Source organism: Hippocampus guttulatus, chromosome 3 (assembly GCF_054856545.1).
Source record: "Hippocampus guttulatus isolate MCC_2025c chromosome 3, RoL_Hgut_1.0, whole genome shotgun sequence".
Lineage (NCBI taxonomy): Eukaryota > Metazoa > Chordata > Actinopteri > Syngnathiformes > Syngnathidae > Hippocampus > Hippocampus guttulatus.
This window is the reverse complement of record NC_141263.1, coordinates 5015643-5037157: the sequence shown is the minus strand read 5'-3', so window position 1 is coordinate 5037157 and position 21515 is coordinate 5015643. Positions and strand designations below refer to the sequence as shown.

General features: G+C 42.9%; 2 protein-coding genes across 5 annotated transcripts; one reads left to right on the top strand and one right to left on the bottom strand.

Moving 5' to 3' along the window:
- The first annotated feature begins 251 nt into the window (after positions 1 to 251).
- Positions 252 to 13396, top strand: drd4b (dopamine receptor D4b). The gene is made up of 4 exons (XM_086106291.1): positions 252 to 802; positions 2007 to 2119; positions 8873 to 9468; positions 10906 to 13396. Exons 1-4 carry the CDS (start codon positions 557 to 559, stop codon positions 11121 to 11123), a joined length of 1173 nt encoding a protein of 390 aa, XP_085962417.1. The 5' UTR covers positions 252 to 556; the 3' UTR covers positions 11124 to 13396.
- sirt3 (sirtuin 3) lies at positions 8553 to 21515 on the bottom strand. 4 transcript variants are annotated; one of them, XR_015100387.1, is made up of 8 exons: positions 21297 to 21515; positions 20994 to 21049; positions 18377 to 18556; positions 18044 to 18276; positions 17849 to 17949; positions 17601 to 17762; positions 9345 to 10042; positions 8553 to 9267 (listed from the first exon to the last, which is right to left on the bottom strand). XR_015100387.1 is itself a non-coding variant. In XM_086106289.1 (8 exons), the coding sequence occupies exons 1-8, from the start codon at positions 21219 to 21221 to the stop codon at positions 16703 to 16705; spliced, it is 1047 nt and encodes a 348-aa protein (XP_085962415.1). In that variant the 5' UTR covers positions 21222 to 21494; the 3' UTR covers positions 16444 to 16702. The 4 variants fall into 4 exon arrangements, 1 of the variants encoding a protein (XP_085962415.1); XR_015100386.1 differs by having other exon boundaries at positions 21143 to 21514; XR_015100385.1 differs by having other exon boundaries at positions 20998 to 21049; positions 21143 to 21506.

Sequence of the window (21515 nt, the reverse complement as noted above, 5' to 3'; positions counted from 1 at the left end):
GCTGCTCATCCATACCTACTGTAACAAAAAATGTCTGTCATGTGCCCCCTTAGGTGACACTTACAGTACATGTCCCTCAAAAAGTGGCACTCGAATAGAAACAAAAGAAGATATATACTGTAACCATTACTGTATTTTTACATTACACTTCGAATATACAAGTATTCATAATACTCATAAATACTTTTTCTTAAATAGAATCGACGCAATGAGTCGACTAACATAGCAAATGAGATTCTTTTTTTTTTTTTTTCAGCACAAATAGGTGTCCGCCGCCCCAGCCGATAAAATACTCGTAAATCACGAGACTTTGGCGGGGATGCCGAACCGTGTCGTCAGCATTCGCTGCATCTTGTCCAAATCGATGGCGAAACGGTGTTTTGGTTCTGTTCACTCGTGAGTTGAGCGTCTTTGTACGCGCAGCGCTCTCCGACTCCAGTCAGTGTCGATCCGGATCGCTTCCTCAGCACAGCCGAATTTCCCTTATGCCCAATGGACACGATTCCTAAATGAAAGCAACACCGGCTAAACTCGTTCTTCGTATGCTTTCACCATCATGTTGGACAACTGCTCGGATTTTATCAACCTTACGCAGCTGGTGGTTCCGGTGGTTCACAGCTACCCAGCTCTTGTTTTGGGGATCTTACTCATCATGATCGTCATCTTCGGCAACGTGCTCGTGTGCCTGAGTGTTTACTCGGAGAAAGCTTTAAAAACTACAACAAATTATTTCATCGTCAGTTTGGCGTTTGCAGACCTGCTGCTGGCGGTTCTGGTTCTGCCACTCTTCGTTTACGCAGAGGTAAAACTCAAGTAGGCTCCACCCTACAAGTTATATGAAGGAGCTATAGACACACACATACACACGCACACGATTTTACATGAGCGTACACGACAGTAATTATCAAGTAAACTGCTTTTTTCGTATGTTATAATACAGTACCAGACAAAGTTGTTTACTTTACTACATTGAAGCCGCCAATGAATAAAACCACAGCGAATTAGAGTCTGCCTGCTCCCTTATTTGACTTCACAATGGTTATAAGTAAAGTATGACTCATATATGCTCAGACGTGTGAAGGCTATGTAATCACACCTCCCATTAAGTGTTAAAAGTCACCTGTCTGCAAAAATATAGGACTCAGGGAACACTGGTGGCACCTCCTTTTTAATTGGCTGCAACTGTGATCTTGTTATTGTTGTGCACTGCACTTGGCAGATGATTTTCATATCAGTCAGTCAAACAAACTTTATTAATGCCGCCCTTTTCAGACTGAAAATGCACAATAGAAAAAAATAGAATGAGTTAAAATAAATAATGGTGGTCGATCAGCATGCATTTAATAAATGCATGCTGATCCTTGTCCTTGGCCTTGGCCTTGGCCTCGGAGTCAAGTCCTTGGCCTTGGCCTTGGCCTCGGGTTGCCGGTCCTTGGACACAACACTGGCATTTACCAACTTCGACATTGGAAAAGTTATTTTGGGAAAAATGGAAGGGAAGCTATGCAGAAAAGAAATATTCCACTGGAACAATGTTTCCTTAATTGAGGCTGTAGTGTTGCAAGAAAAAAGAGGATTATAGATTTTTCTTGTGGCTGCTAAGATTTTTAGCAGTTAATGCAGTGGTTCTTAACCTGTTAGAGGTACCATTCCCAACCAGTTCATATGCACATTCACCGAACCCTTCATTCGTGAAAAATAAATGTTTTTTTTTACAAATTCAAGACAAAAAAACCCACATTTATTAAAAACAGAAAAAAGTAAACACAACTAGTATAAGTATAAAGTAAAAGTTTTTTTACTTGTGCACAAAATGAACCAGCCAGTGATGGCCAAGCGGGCATGGTTAAGAACCACTGAGTTAATGTGTGTGTGTGTGTGCGTGTGTGCGTGTGTGCGTGCGTGTGCGTGTGTGTGTGCGTGTGCGTGTGTGTGTGTGTGTGTGTGTGTGTGTGTGTGTGTGTGTGTGTGTGTGTGTGTGTGTGTGTGTGTGTGCGCGCGAGCAGTTCCAGGGTGGAGTCTGGTCAATGAATATGTTTGTATGTGATGGCCTGATGACCATGGATGTGATGCTGTGCACGGCATCCATCTTCAACCTCTGTGCCATCAGTGTGGACAGGTAAGAATGCGCGTATCTCAAGAGTCAGACTGAAAATACATTTTACGAGGCACTTCACTGGGTACACTTAAGAGCAGGGGTGGGCAATTATTTTCCCGGGGGGGCCAAATGAGAAGCAGAAAATATTGTGGAGGGCCGGACCAAAAGTTAGAAGTAGAAAATAACGAAGATAGCACAATGTCTTTGTATGCCAGTAATAATGTAACATTCTCCTCCACCATCACACTCAGCACCGGTTCTCCTCAAGGATGTGTACTGAGCCCCCTGTTGTTCACGCTCTACACATTTGACTGCTCTCCGACTCTTATTAGCGGTCCAGTTTGCGGAAAGTTTTTAACATGTTAACAATCAAACCATTCTAGGAAATGTTCATTTACTCGAGCCACAAGCAATTCACTCTGAGCATGGAAATTGCCAGAATCGGACTGAGTAAGAATCGCTTTCTTGTTTTTCAAAGTCTCGTAGATTTGAGTCTTTCCGACTCCAGGCATCTCCTGAATGTTTCGTACTTTGTTACCCGCTTCGTTTAATCAGATACATATCACTTTGCCTTCCATGGTCATTACTCTCTCCCTCTTTCTTCGTCTTCCCCTCCCTCCCTGTGCTCTGCAAGTTGAAGTAACTCCGCCACCTGGTGTTGAAATACCTGTCATTACAAGTCCAAACGAAATGAATGCAATCAAACCTAAATTGTGCACCAATCTTCGGCGGGCCGGATTAAACAGACCAACGGGCCGGATCCGGGTTAGTAGTTTGCCCACCACTATTTAAGAGTATATGATAAAATCCAATTGAAGAGCTGTATGAAAAAGTTTTCCTCCACAAACAACCGGGAGAATCCTTTAATGGACTAATGGTGTACTGTATACTTTGCTGGAAAAAAAAAAAAATATATATATATATATATATATATATATATATATTGTGTGCCATTCAGAACTTTGAAATGTCGAGGACCACTTCTACAGTGCATGGTGCTGGATTGTTAAATCCAATCCTGTTGGTACCGGTCATGTGCAGTCGAGCTTGACTACCAATTTCCATGAAGAACAATTTGTTTGAAACCATGGTACCGTAAACGTCTTTTGAGTCAAGTATCTTTAAGGTAGAGGTAGATGCAAGTGCAACGAAGCATGAGGAATCAATTGATTTTCAAAAGAACATAAAGCCAAACAAGGTACCGGTACATGGAATTATGTACAACACTAAATTAGCCTAAATCCAAAAAACAAGTTTTAGTGTAACAAATTGACACTGGAAATAGACCACGACTGGCAACAGAATATGACATGGATATGTGACATCTGACAGGAACACAAGCAACAACAACAAGCAATGAAGCAACAAAGACTGTAAGAAACCAGGGAATTCTATAGGAGCAAACTGATGAGACAACAAGGAACATTAGGAAAAAGCACGAGTGGCTGAGGAAGTCAATTGGTTCACAGAAGGGACAGGGATGACTCAAACAGGTGGAAACAAAAAGTTAACCAGCATGACAAAACCTGAACATGCAACACAAGAAAATATGACACACAATGAAGCTAAATTAAGCATAATCTAAACAACAAAAACATGGGTCATGACAAATTGGCTGTTCAGGGTCACTGCTGTACAACGCTATAGAACCACCTGACAAACTAATAATTCATCCATTTTATTTTGTACTTATTTTTTTTCAAATTCATTACATTTACATATATATATATATATATATATATATATATATATATATATACCTGTATATATATATAGTATATATACTGTATACAGTATATAAAATTCCTCGTCTCACCCCGCCTCGGGTGGTGTCCGTCCCTCATTCAGCTCGGGTCCTCTACCAGAGGCCAGGAAGCTTGAGGGTTCTGCGCAGTATCCTTGCTGTTCCCAGCACTGCACATTTCTGGACTGAGATGTCCGATGTTGTTCCCGGGATCTGTTGCAACCACTCATCTAGTTTGGGGGTCACTGCCCCGAGTGCTCCGACCACCACAGGCACGACTGTCACCTTTACCTTCCAGGCTCTCTCCAGCTCCTCTCTGAGCCCTTGGTATTTCTCGAGTTTCTCGTGTTCCTTCTTTCTGATGTTTCCATCACTTGGGACCGCGACATCCACTACAACGGCTTTCCTCTGCCCTTTACGTATGATCACGATATCTGGTTGGTTCGCCATTACCATCTTGTCAGTCTGGATCTGGGAGTCCCACAGGATCTTCGCTCTGTCATTCTCCACCACCTTCGGAAGTGTTTCCCATTTTGACCTTGGGGTTTCCAGTCCATACTCCGCGCAGATGTTTCAGTAGACTATGCCAGCCACCTGGTTATGGCGTTCCATGTAGGCTTTCCCTGCCAGCATCTTACACCCTGCAGTTATGTGTTGGATCGTCTCAGGTGCCTCTTTGCACAACCTACACCTTGGGTCTTGTCTGGTGTGGTATATCTGGGCCTCAATGGCTCTGGTGCTCAGGGCCTGCTCCTGAGCAGCCAGGATGAGTGCCTCTGTGCTGTCCTTCAGGCCAGCCCTCTCTAGCCACTGATAGGACTTCTTGAGATCGGCCACTTCAGTTATGGTCCGGTGGTACATCCCGTGTAGGGGCTTGTCCTCCCATGATGGTCCCTCTTCCAGCGCCTCATCTTCTGTTCCCCATTGTCTGAGACATTCTCTGAGTACGTCATCCGTTGGAGCCTTCTCCTTGATGTATTCATGGAGCTTGGATGTTTCATCCTGGACAGTGGCTCTCACACTCACTAGTCCCCGGCCTCTTTCCTTTCGGCTTGCGTACAGTCTCAGGGTGCTGGATTTGGGATGGAACCCTCCGTGCATGGTTAGGAGCTTTTGGGTCTTAACGTCCGTGGTCTGAATCTCTTCCTTTGGCCACCTTATTATTCCTGCAGGGTATCTGTTCACTGGCATGGCATAGCTGTTTATTGCCCGGGTCTTATTCTTGCCATTGAGCTGGCTTCTTAGGACTTGCCTCACTCGCTGGAGGTATTTGGCCGTAGCCGCTTTCCTTGTTGCCAGTTCGAGGTTGCCATTGGCTTGTGGTATACCGAGGTACTTGTAGCTGTCCTCAATGTCTGCTATTGTTCCTTCAGGGAGTGAGACCCCTTCAGTGCAGACTACCTTTCCTCTCTTAGTCACCATCCGACGACATTTCTCAAGCCCGAATGACATCCCGATGTCGCTGCTGTAGACCCTGGTTGTGTGGATCAGGGAGTCTATGTCCCTTTCGCTCTTAGCATACAGCTTTATGTCATCCATGTAGAGGAGGTGACTGATTGTAGCTCCATTTCTGAGGCGGTATCCATAGCCTGTCTTGGTGATTACTTGGCTTAGGGGGTTCAGTCCTATGCAGAACAGCAGTGGGGAGAGTGAATCACCTTGGTATATGCCACATTTGATGGACACTTGGGTAAGTGGCTTGCCATTGGCTTCAAGTGTGGTTTTCCACATCCTCATCGAATTCGCAACGAAGGTTCTTAGGGTCCTGTTCACCTGATACAACTCCAAGCATTCAGTGATCCATGTATGTGGCATCGAGTCATAGGCTTTCTTGTAATCAATCCAGGCTGTGCACAGGTTGGTACGTCGGGACCTGCAGTCTTGTGCGACTGTTCTGTCAACCAGGAGCTGATGTTTGGCTCCTCTGGTATCTCTACCAATGCCCTTCTGTGCCTCGCTCATGTATTGATCCATGTGTCCACTTATCTTAGCCGCAATGATGCCTGACATGAGCTTCCATGTTGTGGAGAGACAGGTTATTGGCCGATAGTTGGATGGGACTGCACCCTTTGAGGGATCCTTCATGATCAGGATTGTTCGCCCTTCGGTTAGCCATCCTGGGTGAGTCCCATCCCTCAGCAGCTGGTTCATTTGTGCTGCTAGGCGCTCATGGAGTGCTGTGAGTTTCTTTAGCCAGTAGGTGTGGACCATGTCCGGGCCTGGTGCTGTCCAGTTCTTCATATCTGAGACTCTTTCCTGTATGTCTGCCACTGTTATGGTAACTGGGTTCTGTTCAGGGAGGTTGCTGTGCTCCTCTCTCAGGTCAGCCATTGTGCACTGCTGTTATGTGCAACCGCATTCTGGCATATGCCTTTCCAGTACCTTTCAGTTTCCAGTCTTGGTGGGTCAGCTCTGTTGTTAGGACCATGCCACTGAGCATACACTTTCGCAGGTTGTGTTGCGAACAGCCTGTTTATTCGTCTGGCCTCATTCTCTTTCGTGTACCGCTTTAGGCGGCTGGACAAGGCTCGGAGCCTTTGTTTGGCAGTTTCGAGTGCTACAGGTATGGTCATCTGGATGTACCTCTCGGGTATCGGCCTTTTCATCACACCTCTCTGGGCCTCCGTCAATTGACTCACATCTTTCCGAGCTGCCTTGATCTTAGCCTCCAACCGTCTTTTCCATGGTGGGTAACGTATCTCATGGCTTCCATGGTTGCTCTTATAGCCAAGCATCTCTAGGATCACTGATGCTGAAGCGTATATCAGCTCATTGCTTTCCGTGATCGTTACGGTAGGGATCGCCCTCAGTGCTGCATTCACACTTTCCATGAGACTTTCAGGTGGTACTTCACATAGCCGTTGTAATTGGTTTCTAGGTTGCCCAGCTTTCATTCTCGCCATGATCTTAGCTTTCAGGTCAGTTGCTGCCTCGCTCAGCATTTCATTCATTGGGGCTGGCCTCCCAATCTCATCATCTGCATTGATTGGGGCTTGCCTCCCAATCTCTGGTATGACCTCCTCCTCTGATCTGGCAGCCTGGGGCCCTTCACCATGGAACCTGCGTTGTACCTCATCAATCTCAAGCTGTGACAGCAGTTGCCGTTTGTGGATGTTGGAACACTGAGCTACAAGTTGTTTCGTGGTCAACCGTGACTGTGGGTTTCGAAGTAACCATTTAGCCCACATTCTCTGCATGTAACCCCTCTGACTAGGGTTGCTTGAGTAGTAGCATTCCAACAGAGCCATGTTATCGCATCTCGCCCATCTCCGCTTTGTTCCAGTAGCCCATTTTTCATCAAGGTGCTCTGGTTCCCCAGCACCTGAAGGATATGTTAACCCAAGGACCCACACTGGATGGTGTTATGTGCTCATTTATTTATTTTTTGCCCCAAGCGGGATTCGAACCACCGTCTCCCGTATGCCAAAACGATGCCTTACCAACTGAGCTATCCAGCCGCTCTCATACACACACACACACACACACACACACACACACACACACATATACACACACACACACACACACACACACACACGTGTGTTTATGCATATACATATACACAGGTATATACACACACAACAATCCCTCGTTAATTTCTACCGGAATAAGCCGCCCCTACCTGCCCCTCCCCGCGCTGCGCCCCCTGCGAAAAGTGAATAACCATGAAGTAGGACTTGCCCCTCCAACCCCTACGAATGTTTGCATACAGTTAAATGTGAGCCGGGATGTCACTACTGTTCCACAATATGTTAGCAACCTCTGTTGGTGAAGGTCTGAGACTATAGGCAGTTAACAACAGACCAGTTAACTGTGTGTACATGCGGGAGTAAGCTGGATGGGAAGAGCCGCTGTCATTGATGTCGTTGTCTGTCACGTTGCGTGGTGGTGGAGGACCCAAAAAAGCAGGTAGGAGGGAGGAGCAGGGTGAACTTGAAGAATTGTATTAAAACATAGAGAAAAATACATCCAAAACAAAGTGCAAAGTATCAAACAAAAATCATGACTGAATCTAAAACATAACAGTGACCAAAACATGACTGAAAACAAACATGACAGTAGCAAAAACACAAACATGACAGGTACACAAACAAACAATGACCCGACACCGAGTGGTCGTGCCGGGAGTCCTTTTAAAGCAATAATTGCATAACGACCAACAGGTGTGCAGCTGCAGGGAGAGCCCTACAGTGCCACCTGTTGATCACAAACAGAATCATGACAGTTGTCTGTCTGATCATTGATGTTATTGCAAGCAAGAAACATCACAGGTACCAGCATATTTAAAATATGTAAACAGTATTTATACTTTACACATTTGAGACAAACATTACAACAGTACACATGTTTATATAAATCTTTAATTAAAAAACCATAGACAGTAATTAACGTTCGTCAACACTGCCTTTTGAGAGAGGTGAAGAAGCTTTTGTTGGTGGCTTAGAAAGCGGCACTCACTTAACTCGTACAGGATTTAGCTTCACTCTGGAACTCTTCTGCTGGAGGAGCTGACGGTGTAGTTGATGTTTTTAAATAGGAGAAAAACATGATGATGGGTAGCGCTATGACGTTCATTTTGTCTTTGGGCCAGTCTTCGGCGACCCCTGCTTCAGTGGTAGTTTGTTTTCTGTGAAAAAGAAAATCAGTGTAAAGCACAGACTGTAGAATTAAAATGGAACATAATTTGAAGTCTTTTTTTTTTTTTTTTACCTTTCACATGCAGGGAATAGAACACAAGGGGCAGCAATGAGGCACCGCTTCCTCTGCAAGTCTCTAAAGAGAAAATAGGATGGACACTTTTAGAGTTGTTAACAGAATCTGTTTTCTAATTCAGCGAGTAAAAATGCCAGTTCCCATTTGAAAAGAAAAAAAAGATTCTCCAGCCGATGTGATTTTCTATCCATCCATCCATCCATTTTCGATACCAATTGTCCTCATTAAAGTTATGCGTGAGCTGGAGCCTATCACAACTGACTTTACACCCTGGACTGAAAATAATAACAGTCACAATTTTTTGTTTTGTTTTGCAGGTTCATAGCAGTGGCCATTCCTCTAAATTATAACCGCAAGCATGTGGACCGCCGTCAACTCATCCTGCTGTTAGGCACCTGGCTGCTCGCCCTAGCTGTGGCCTCACCTGTTATCTTTGGAATCAACAATGTACCTAACCGTGAACCGAGCAAGTGTAAACTTGAGGACGATAACTATGTTGTTTATTCCTCCATCTGCTCCTTCTTTATTCCTTGCCCCATCATGGTCCTGTTATACATTGGTGTCTTTCGCGGCCTGCGGCGCTGGGAGGTGGCTCGCAAGGCCAAATTGAGCAGCAGCATTGAAGCCTGCAGAAAGCTGCAGCATGCGGTCATCTCCACCGCCGTGCCCTCGCTGGCGGGCGCCATCCCTGGGCCTTTGTCGATGCCTCTACCTAGGATGATTGAAAGGGACTTAGCTCAATCACGGCTTGACGATATGGATGACTGCATAAAGTACGAGATTCCTTACCCTCGTCAGTATGGAGAGAACTCCATACCCACAGTGACCTACAGACAAGAAGAGCACAGCAAGAAAGGAGCCAAGATCAACAGCAGGGAAAGGCAAGCCATGAGGGTGTTGCCTGTTGTCGTCGGTGAGTTTCGCTATTTTCACTTCTTTAGTTGATGCATTGGAAGGTAAAGGTCACTGTTTTTTTTTCTTTTGGCCATATCCTGAAATACTTGAAATGTTCTTCTTTAATGCCACACACCAACCTCTTTGGTATTGATGCGTGAGGGCGAGAGTGCTTGGTTTAGACCATACAGACAATTGTCTGTGAATTTGCAAAGGTCTTTTTAGTGCGGTGTGAACGTAGCCATAGTTATACTGTATAGAGTTTTTGTTTGGTTTCGGGTTTTTTGTACATATTGTGATGTTTGGCATTGTAAAGATGTGGAGATATATTGTATGTGTGTGTGTGTGAGAGAAGTCAGATAAGGTGGCTCGGGCATCTGGTTAGAATGCCTCCTGTACACCTCCCTGGTGAGGTGTTCTTGGTCCCCGGGGACGACCCAGGGGATGACCCAGGACATGCTGGAAAGACTATGTCTCCTGGCTGGCCTGGGAACGCCTTCAGATCCCCCCGGAAGTGTTGGAAGAAGTGGTTGAAGAAAGTCAAGTCTGGGCTTCCCCGGTAAAACTGCTACGCCCGCGGCCCAACCTAAGTGCTAGAAAATGGATAGAGGGATACATTAAAGAAAAGCTCATTTCATTTCAACCCATTAGGGCTCTGAGGTCTGTAGATTGGAGTCAGTTAGTTGAGCCCTACTTTCAAATCAAACATTGTGAAGTGGCATTGAGCTGACATGCTGCGCTCAAGTGGAATAAACTGCCAACAGAAGTAAAGTCTGCCCTATGTATCAATCTTTTTAAATCCAGGTTAAAAATGATGGCCCCCCCATATTTAAATTAAAAGGTATTGATTGTAATTGTTGTCTCCAGTCTTTTAATAATTCTTAGTATGCTATGTTTGTTCTCTTTGCTTTTCCTTTTAATAGAAATGCTTTTAGGTGTTGTACTTTTGGTTGGATGAAGCACATTAAGTTGCCTTATGTATGAAATATGCGACATAAATAAAACTGCTTGCATAATATTCCATTCCCTTTTCGTCACCTGCATTGTCGTATACATTTTTCGTTATCTGTTCCCACTTATGATAAGATGAGATAACCTTTATTTGTCCTACACTCGGGAAATTTGCAGTCTACAGCAGCAAAATTGGGGGGGGGTAAAGTGTTTCGTTGCACAAAATAAATGTTTCAGAAAAGAACTGAACTATACAGTTCAATATAAGTGCAATATAAATACAGCATTGTTCATGTCCTAAATGGAACAAAGGGATGCAATTGCACCAATGTTGTTCAATGTGGTTTGGCAGGCTGTGAAATCTGTGGCATTGTATGTTCTTCCATTACTTCACCAGAGTGAATGAGCTATCGACTATTTATGCATTTCTGTGTGAAACAATTGATCATTAGACAAGTCTATGATAAATTATTTGTAATAATACTGCTTTTACACTTTCATTCAGGCTGCTTCCTCTTCTGCTGGACTCCATTCTTTGTGGTCCATACCACTCGAGCTGTGTGCTTGAGGTGTGAGATCCCTCCCGGACTAACAAGTACGGTGACCTGGCTGGGCTACGTCAACAGCGCCCTCAATCCCATAATCTACACCATCTTCAACACAGAGTTCAAGAAATTTTTCAAGAAATGCTTCAGAAAATGCTGCTCCACGTGCTTGGTCTGATTAATACTATGACCGTTTGCATTGTCAACTGGTCAGGATGTGGGTGGTTGGTGGAGATTGTTTTGATTGTAGAGTGCTCATAAACAATCTACATACAGTCATGCATCAATCTGTCATACCACAAAATTGTCACTTGGTAATGTTCTTTTTCTGCGAGAACAGAAAAGCACAATCGGTTTCAGACAGTCACAAATCAGAGGCATGCCGTTGGAGAGCTTGTCTTAAGGAGCTTTTTATCTTCTGTGCATATCTACGAAAAGGGACGTCTGCCAAGAAAGATGATTTCAAGGCCAAAATCTGCTCAACTAGTGAGAAACCTTTTTAAAACGTGTTTTTCTCTCAATATTGTGACAGTGCGCAGCTTGGCAAAAGGACATTGATGTCGGGATAATAGTGATGTTGCGGATGTGCTTTGAAAATGGAAACGTTGTAACAGGAAATTCGAAGTGGGATTGGCACTGAGTGCCCTGGTCAGATGAGGCCTTTGCTGAGCAATTGTATGCTCTCTTTTTACTTTTGTTAGTTTCAAATGATTTCAGTCACGATTTTTTGGTTATGAACATAGGGTAGCACTAGTTTTGCCTACATGTGCATGCCATTCCTTTCACTGACTGGTGATCAGTCCAGGCGCGCACATCAAGGTCACTCAAAATGTAGCTTTTTGCGTATACAAGGAATGGGTAGATCTCAATTTAGGTACATCTCAAACCTGTTTGCAATTTTCCCTGATTCAGAACTAAGTCTAGCACAGTGGGGCCTTCAACATTAGACTGAGTTTCAAGTATTGGAGACAGCTCTCAGTATGATATAGTGGAGTTACCTTACAGAATATCCCACTACAAAGACAATGATGGATATATGCTTCAATTCATGTTCCACTGAAAGCTGGGCATTGGCTTCAATGGCTAAATGTTGGACACAGCTCTTATATTGGAATTTATTTGATTGTGTGAGTGCCCATTCGGTGTACTGTGTACTGAGCTGTTTTTACGATGACATTTTACCTCTCGAAACTGATCACTTATCGAAACGCCCCTTCCACCCATAGTACCACTGTAGCATGTCATTTTATTTTCAAAAACTAAGTATAATCTCTCAATTGTGTATGGTGTTGGATAAAATGTCCTGAAATTGAAAGTATCCCTGTACTGAGCAATAAGAGTTTATTGATTCATGGCTGACTGTGCTTACTGCATCCACATTTTATGTGGAAACATTGGTAATAAATGTTGGCAGCTTTTTTGTGGTCACCTCTGGCCAGGGTTCTGTCAGGGTGAAGAATAACGACTCACTCATGGGTGACTCTGTAGGGAAATCTTTCCTGACTAACATCATCAACCAGGATCTTAACTTGATCTGCCAGGCATCATAACATTGATTGGCGATGCTAAAATCAGCAAGCTGCACATATCGCCTAACTCCTTTTCGTATCAGTTCATCACCGCCTTTCGTGTCATTAAAGAATCTTGTACAGATGACATTTTTGCTGCTTCCGTGAAGATTGGCGATGTTACGATTCACAACACTTACAATCTCCTGAATGCTCGCTGGCCCAACCCAGCACTTCTGTGTCCATCCTGGATTCGATGTGATTTTGTTTGTTTGTTTATTTATTGAACATATAAAACAAAATACATTTAAATAGCCACCCATTGTCCTGAAGTTATGCTGCAGATCATGAGTAGATAAATCTTTATAATCATGGGCCTCTTTTCTCTGACCGTTTCTGACAACATGTACTTTCCACTGAAGCCGCTGGAACAAGGACTTACGACGACATCATCACATGGCTTGTCGAGCCATGCATAAGACAGTATGTTGAAGCTGGTTTAAAGGCAACAAAACCTGGCAAAGCTGTCGGTGATCCATTTAACGTGTCAATTTTGGAGCATATCTGGAGATTTTCATTACAGCGGTCAAACAACCCAGTGAAGGACGTTTCCCTCCAGCAGGCACTTCAGTGTTTACCAATCCAGCCTGCCATATATTTAAGGACTCTTGTCGGATTATTGACCTTGCTCGCTGTAGTGCTTCAAGTGTTGTTTTCTAGACCTCTCCATACTCTCCATAGTCACTCATTATTCTTGGTTTTTTTTCGAAGCTTTGTTATTTTTTTCTTGGTACCGGTATTTTTGACGTTTAGCTTTGCATTATTGGCTTCTTGACATAGCGCTTTTGTTTATGCATTGTTTCTCCTGGCTCCTTGTGACCAGCGATTTCTGTTTGTACCTTGTCAGTGCACTTTTCTGTAAATAAATATTTTTGTTATCGCACTTTGTTTGAGCCTGCATTCCTGCAATCCAAAAATAATTATTCACTTCGGTCCAGACGCTGACATAATAATCCGACCACCATGGATTCTGCAGACTCAGACAAATTTAGGAATGCTTTGGCCAGCCGAGGACAACTGTTAGGTCAACGGGGAAGCACGCTAACAGAGCTCTGTGGTGCGCTTGCCCTGTTGGCTGCGCTACGGGGGTGAGCCAGGACTTTTTAAAAAATTTTGACCAGCAACCTTCCACCTACGCCCAAGATGGCTCCAAGGTTGCATTTATCATGAGTCTGTTGACTGATCAAGATGCATCTTGATGAGTTGGCACTAGAGGAGTACTGTCACGATCTTGAGGGAGCTGAAGAGCCATTTATTGACCAAAAGAGTAAAAAGATTATAAATGTCATTAAGTAGTTGCCTCTTCTTAGATAACATTTTAATTACGTCTATAAAATCCAAAATATTGGGACGATTGTTGTAATATTTTCAGGCTATTAAGTGTGCATGCTCATACATGGGCATGAGTAGAAATGTGCACATACATTTTGCTCACAATTGGTCGTAGTTTAGGTGCAGTAGTTGACGTTAATGTTTTCTCTCTAGGAGTGCATATGAAGCGGAAACGGCTTAACGACGTCCATAAACTCAAAAATATTGTAATTCTCAGGATAATTTTCAGACTATGAAGGGGGCATGAGAAGAGATGTGCACATAAACGTTCGTGACTATCTATTGTTTTTATGGGATATTGTATTAAGATTTAGATTTTGCCTTTTGTAGGCTGACTGGCTGCGTTCACCAACCACCGTCGTAAATGTGTTTCTAATTTTTTTTCCTTTCCCAGAGGGAGAACATGAAACCTGATATGGTAAGGAGTCTCCCTATCTTATTCAGGACAATACCATATTTTCTGCACTATAGAGCGCACCAAAAAGTCTTCCATTTTCTTAAAAGCTCACCGAGCGCCTTAAAATCCGGTGCGTCTTGTGTATGGTCATTACGGTAATACATCGACTCCAAGATGGCTCCTTCCTGGAGCCATGCTTCCAATGTTATAACTTTCTGTTGGTTCAGTGAACTGTGTTGCTACTTTATTAAATAAGTTTTTGTTGCAGCTCCGAAAAAAAGGAGAGCTGTGGTGTTAATTTTTTAAAACGCACACTTTATGAATGTCTTTCACAGTCTCAACAAATACAGTTACGTCTGTCACTCTCCTACCTTTTTTTCTTCCTTCGACTCGAGAGGCATTCATGACCGCCTCGGAAAAACGCAAATTAACGATTCCTTCATTGAAACTACGAAAATTGAAAATAATGCATCAAAACAGAAAATCAAGCGAGGAAATCACAAAATAAATTCTCTAACCCCCCTACAGAATTTATTTTGTGATTTCCTCGTTTGTGAATACAGTATACAACAAAGGAACAAATAACAAACTCTTCTGAGACAGTCCAGTCTCCTACATTTTACTAACATCTGATCTTTCTGTTGGAGTTATGCTCAAGGAAATGCCAAAATAAATTCTCTAGGGGGGGGCTATAGAAGTTATTTTGTGATTTCCTCGCTTGATTTTGTTTTGATGCATTACTGTATATTTGATTTTTTCTTTGAAGTAATCGTTAATTTACGTTTTTTGGAGGCGGTTGTGAACGCCTCTCGAGTCAAATGAAGGGCTGTGGCTCCATCTAGTGGATGCATTGTAGATTGCGCCTTATAATGCAGTGCTTTTAATATATGAAAAAAATTACAAAATAGACAATTCATTGAAGGTGCGCCTCATAATCCAGTGCGCCTTTTCGTGTGGAAAATACGGTACTTGGCGACACCGTATGTTAAACAAGTCCAAAAAGAGCAGCCATAATGTCTGAATGTTTCAGCAGGCATTTCGTCACAGCCTGCTCAAAACTGATAAAGATGGCGATTTTTTTGATACTTAATCGCCGTAAAGGTTTTTTTTTTCAGGGAATCAGACACCATTCATATAGGCACTATTATTTTTTATACCCATTGCCTAATCTAATGATGAATTTTCAGTGGTGTGTTGCTTTAAACGACAGATGTCAAAATCAAGGCCTGTGGGCCAGATGTGGCCCGCGACATCATTTTAAGTGTCCCGCGAAAGCAAATCAAAGATGACAACTTCCATGATGCTGGCTAAAATCTGTAACAGAATTCAAATTTTCACATGTAATAAATCAGTGACATATTGTAAGTATTTTCTTGTTACTAAACCTGACATTACAGTTACTTCAACAATAGTTGAATAAAACTTTATTCTTGACTTCTTTGTAGAGTTTCAGTCATCACGGCCAAGGGAAATGTGGCCCAAGACAAAAACGAGTTTGACACCCCTGCTTTAAACATTTACAGGCTCTCCAAAGGTTATGATTCATTCTGCAAATCTTTGTCTTTGTTAGGTCATGAATTCAGTTTAAGCATTTTGACTCATGTATTAACAACTCTCTTTGATATTCCAAACTATAATCCATCCATTCATCCATTTTCTTATCTGCTTTAACCTCACAAGGGTCGTGGGGGGTGCTGGAACCTATCCCAGCTGTCTTCGGCACTAGGCGGGGGACACCCTGAACTGGTTGCCAGCCAATCACAGGGCACACATAGACAAACAACCATTTGCGCTCACACTCACACCGAGAGACAATTTTGAGTCTTCCCCTAACCTGCCAAGCATGTTTTTGGAATGCGGGAGGAAACCGGAGTACCTGTAGAAAACCCAAGCAGAACATGCAAACTCCACACAGGAAGGCCGGAACCGGAATCGAATTCTGCACCTCTGCATTGTGAGGCGCCGCGAACCAGTCGACCAACGGGCCACCCCCAAACTACAATGTCTGGTGTCATTTCAGAAAGTTCAGATCCTACCCATACTATGATTTTCAAAATAAAGATGTATTATTTTTCTCAAATCTGGACACTGTGATGCTTAATCATTATTGCTTGAGATAGACGAAAAGTCTAGTAACGATGTTATCATGAGTGTACTGCATGTAAGCATGTGGCTTAGCCAAAAATATTCTCCACAAGTCATAACTGTTTCATTACTGATTTAATTTTTGTCATCTGCAATGTTGTCTGACAGCCAGCAACAATGTGTACAATTCCTGCAGTCCATTGAACGGATCCAGTGCTGTGAGGAGCTCTGCTGTTTGGTTTACAGCTTAACGATCCTAATCTACGAGACAACGTGAAAAAGGGTTTTTATTTTTGGTTCCTACATTTATGTGAAATCAGTGGTCCACGTAGTCTTCTGGAAAAGTGTTGATCCTTTGATTGTTATTTTTCCTCATTATTCTTCATTTGACTTTGTTGAACTCTGCAGATAAGGAAAGACATATAAAATTAATGTATTTGTCAGTTAATGTTTCATGAATTCTCTGTCTCTCGAGCTTCCTATTCATTGTTCTTATCACTTTGCCGGACCAATCCTTTATCCTTTGTGGAGGTCAGTGTTTTCAGTTGCCAGCTAGATGGGAACTCACTTTCTCAGCAGCAGCTACCATCAAAGCATCCAGTTCCTGAGTCCAACCGAGGGCACGGACCAAAGTTTGCACGCCATTCACGACATCACCCAGCAGCACAACATCGCGGGGTCGACTGTTCGCCATTGCAAATGGACCCACTAAGTCCCTGTTGATGAGCAGCCGAGGAACAGAGCCTCGCACAGCTCCAGCCAGACTGGCGAAGGGCTCCACCTTCAGGAGAATGAACAACGGTATGAAGAATTCAGACTTGATCTAAAATTGATACTGCTCAGATTTTATTCCTACCCTTATCAGAAAGGTATTAAAAGACAGCTGGGATCGGCCCCAGCACGCCCTTGCCCCTTGTGATAGTAAAGTGGTTCAGAAAATGGATGGATGAATACAATTACAGTACAGTATTACATCACATGAAGTTACTGTACTGGTGCTAAAGATGCATCATTTATTTTTTCAGACACTGCTTTGTATTTTTGGTGCATTTCATTTCAAGGGGTATAATTGACCAAAGACCCAGAAAGTACAAGAAAGTTTATTTTTGTTTAGGTTATTTTTAGTACTGATGCATAAAATAGTACATCGCCACAATTGAAAGTTGGGAATCACATTCATCTGAAAAACAAAGCAATCTTTTTCACATGACTGTACTGTATGTTAAATCAAAATGGTTGCCATTCGGTTTTGAAGTTGCAAAACAGAGCTCACCTCTAGTGATGTGCCCATGACGATCAGTAGATCTGCAAGGGGAAAATCCGTGACGTACTTGAAGAAGTGAAGTGGCAGCTCCTCTCCAAAAAATATGATGTCCGGCTTTACAACGCCCTTACACGTCACGCATTTGGGAATCACTCCGCTCATCAAGTCTGGCTAATGAAAAGCAACACCATTGAGACTTCTTTTGCGTGGAAATTTAAGAAATTGACTGAGACAAAATATTGAAGTTTATAACTTACACGAAGATCCTCTCCATCATATTTCCTTCGGCAGACAGTACATGTGGCTGTAGCAAACGTACCGTGGGCCTCCACGAGCATCTCGGGGGGAATCCCGGCCACTGAAGGGGAATGCAGCTACATGTTGTAAAATGTCCTTCTTTTCAAAAGGAATAAATCAGAATAGCCAGAGATGAAAAAAAAATGAATCCATACATCTTTCCAGGCCGTCAATATTCTGTGTATACATTCTGAGAAGAAGACCCTTCTTGTGAAGCAGCCGCACAAAATAGTGCGTGAGATTAGGTTGATAGTTTCCTGGATACAACTCTTTGGACAGGGCGAAGAATGGTTTCGGGTTGTGATGAAAAAACGCAATTTCAAAAATAGCTTCAGCATAAGGCAGGTTATACTGCTGCAGGTTGTCATAGAGACCGCTACCGGGAGACCTGCCGAGGAAATGACCATTCATCAAAGATCCCAGAATAAACAGTGAATTATGTAAACAAAAAAAAAATGTGGAGAAGAAAGCATGGTGAATCATTTTACCTGAAATCGGGGATGCCACTGGGAGTGCTAATCCCTGCCCCTGCCATCACCACCACTCTCTTGTACTTGTGCTCTAGCATGTTCTTAGCGATGTCTTTCAAGGTCTGCTGCTCGGCAGCTGCCCCACCACCCCGGGAGAAAAGTCCCTGAGTTGCATTCCACCGAGGAAAGTTGGTTTGTCTGGGACAATGAAAAGAATAAGATTGCTTTCTGATTCAACCTCAAACAATATTCATTTAAGGAATAAGCATTGGGGCACAAAGCATAACGTGTGTGCAGATAGATTGGTCATGGGAATATGAAACTGAGTTCGCCAGTTCGGTAGACTATCTCTACTTTACAGTGATTTTCAAGTGAAAACGCCAGATGTCCAATTCATTATCCGGGAAAACAGCTGAAGAATCCAGAGATTTTGTTTTGCAAGTTCCCATGGCATGCCTCTAAACTTGCACAAACTTCAAACCACCGTATAGAGTATGCTGTGCATGCATCAGACATCAGCAAATTTCACAAAACGTGATTTCAATGAGCGTCATCAGATTCACTTTTATTTTTCTTTGGCTTTTTGTGCTATTTTACAATATGGAATAAATGTTGCAAAGAGGAACCAGAGTAGCCTAAAGAATAGGGGTTAAGAAAGGTGTCAAATCTAAATCCGGTTCCAGCCTTGGAGATTTTACATACAAAAATACGATCTCAAGACAGTATTATATTATTCTCTGGACACCAAGGGGTCACCAATCTTTTGGAACTGAGAGCTACTGCTTGGGAACTGAACAATGCAAAGGGCTACCAGTTTGATCCACACATCTTTTCCTTTCGGCTTTTCCCTTTAGGGGTCGCCACAGCGAATCAGTTGCCTCCATCTAACCCTGTTTTGTGCATCCTCTTCTTTCACACCAGCTATGTTCATGTCCTCTTTCACTACATCCATTGACCTCCTCTTTGGTCTTACTCTCGGCCTCCTGCCTGGCAGTTCAAGACTCAGCATCCTTCTCCCAATATATTCACCCTCTCTCCTCTGGACATGTCCAAACCATTTCAGTCTGGCCTCTCTGACTTTCTCTCCAAAACCTCTAACATGAGTTGTCCCTCTGATATACTCATTCCTGATCCTATCCAACCTGGTCACTCCCAAAGAGAACCTCAACATCTTCATCTCTGCTACCTCCAGCTCTGCTTCCTGCCTTTTCTTCAGTGGCACTGTCTCCAGTCCAAACAGCATGGCTGGTCTCACCACAGTTTTATACACCCTTCCTTTCATCTTGGCTGAAACTCTTCTATCGCACGTCACACCTGATCACACCCGCTACATCCACTACAACGGCTTTCCTCTGCCCTTTATCTATGATCACGATATCTGGTTGGTTCGCCATTACCATCTTGTCAGTCTGGATCTGGAAGTCCCACAGGATCTTCGCTCTGTCATTCTCCACCACCTTCGGAGGTGTTTCCCATTTTGACCTTGGGGTTTCCAGTCCATACTGCGCACAGATGTCTCGGTAGACTATGCCAGCCACCTGGTTATGGAGTTCCATGTAGGCTCTCCCTGCCAGCATCTATCTATCTCTCTCTCTCTCTCTCTCTCTCTATATATATATATATATATATATATACTGTACACTAACAAAGATATATGTACTCTTGCTATAATTTGCCAAATAGGGCTCGGCTGAGAACCACCAAAGAGTTGATATTGCAATTTCCTAGGAATGTTGTAGAAGTGATCAAAATTGTCTTGCAAATAAACATTTGCAGATATTTATAGAAATAAATATATATATAGTGTATTTTATATATGTATATATATATATATATATATATGTGTGTGTGTGTATACAGATATACAGTAAATGTACAACACTTTATTTCTATAAATATCTGCAAATGTTTACATTTTGATCACTTCTACAACATTCCTAGGAAATTGCAATATCAACTCTTTGGTGGTTCTCAGCCGAGCCCTATTTGGCAAATTATAGCAAGAGTACATATATCTTTGTTAGTGTACAGTATCTGAATCTCAAATAGATCACAAATCAATGCAACATTTTCTATCCAATCATCCCTCCATCCATCCATCCATCCATTTTGTAATCTGTTTCTCCTGATGAGAGTCGCATGGTGTGCTGGAACCCATGACAGCTGTGTTCGGGGAGTAGGCGGGGTACACCCTGAACTGGTTGCCAGCCAATCGCAGGTCACACATAGACAACCGTTCGCACTCACAATCACACTTAGGGAAAATTTAGACGTGGTCCATTAACCTTTTTTAGGAATGTGTTAGGAAACCGGAGTACCGACCCACGCAGGCACGGGGAGAACATGCAATCTCCAGATAGGAAGGCCGGAGCCGGAATCGAACCCTGCACCGCTGCACTGTGGAGCGAACGTGCTAACCACTCCGCCCACCACAAAAAAATATTTACTCTGAAGCAACAGAATTCTTTAAAACAACAGCAGTATTTCACCTACAACCATTGTTTCCTCTGAAATTCCACTTAAAGAATTTTACAAGTGCTATTACTACTACATTAGTCTACATTAGTACAGTATTATATAAGTACAGTAGTGTACTTTAATTCAAATGTTCGAGTCTGTCAGTGTGTAGTGTTACCTACGCAGAAAAGGGTGTTTCATCTTGACACGGACAGAAACGTCTTTGACCACGGTCTATAAAACAAGACATTCACTTTTTAGACTGTTGCACGGTAACCTTTACAGTGTATAGCAGGAATTGTCCACCAGCTGTGTCTGTACACTGACCGCTAGCAGAGACAGTTCTGCTTATTCTTGATAACCAACGGCGATACAAGACAAATCTAGAGGTCATCGAATAAGCCATAACACACACTCACTCAAACACTCACACACACGATGTATTAAACTAAACAAAATTAGCATTTAGCCAGTATGACACCTCAGCGAGGGATGTGAAATTCCGAAACCTGTTCGTAAGGTCCGTGTTGTTATTTGCGTGACGTGGTACACCGTCATTAATGCACAGTAATATAGTAACTTGAATAATTTTATAAATCTCTTACATAATAACCTAGCCTATAGAAATACAAATTTAAACACTGTAATAATGTGTGATCGTGAATAGATAAGAGTGAACGCAAAAAATATTTCCCATAAT

Bases quoted from the DNA above. Each gene is read 5' to 3' on its own strand.
- drd4b (XM_086106291.1), top strand. From the start codon at position 557: ATGTTGGACAACTGCTCGGATTTTATCAACCTTACGCAGCTGGTGGTT. The intron at 803-2,006 runs GTAAAACTCAAG...GCGCGCGAGCAG, and splicing joins CACTCTTCGTTTACGCAGAG to TTCCAGGGTGGAGTCTGGTC. The intron at 9,469-10,905 runs GTGAGTTTCGCT...ACTTTCATTCAG, and splicing joins GGTGTTGCCTGTTGTCGTCG to GCTGCTTCCTCTTCTGCTGG.
- sirt3 (XM_086106289.1), bottom strand. From the start codon at position 21,221: ATGGCTTATTCGATGACCTCTAGATTTGTCTTGTATCGCCGTTGGTTA. The intron at 21,050-21,142 runs GTCAGTGTACAG...CTTGTTTTATAG, and splicing joins CAGAACTGTCTCTGCTAGCG to ACCGTGGTCAAAGACGTTTC. The intron at 18,557-20,997 runs GTAGGTAACACT...TCATTGTCCCAG, and splicing joins GATGAAACACCCTTTTCTGC to ACAAACCAACTTTCCTCGGT.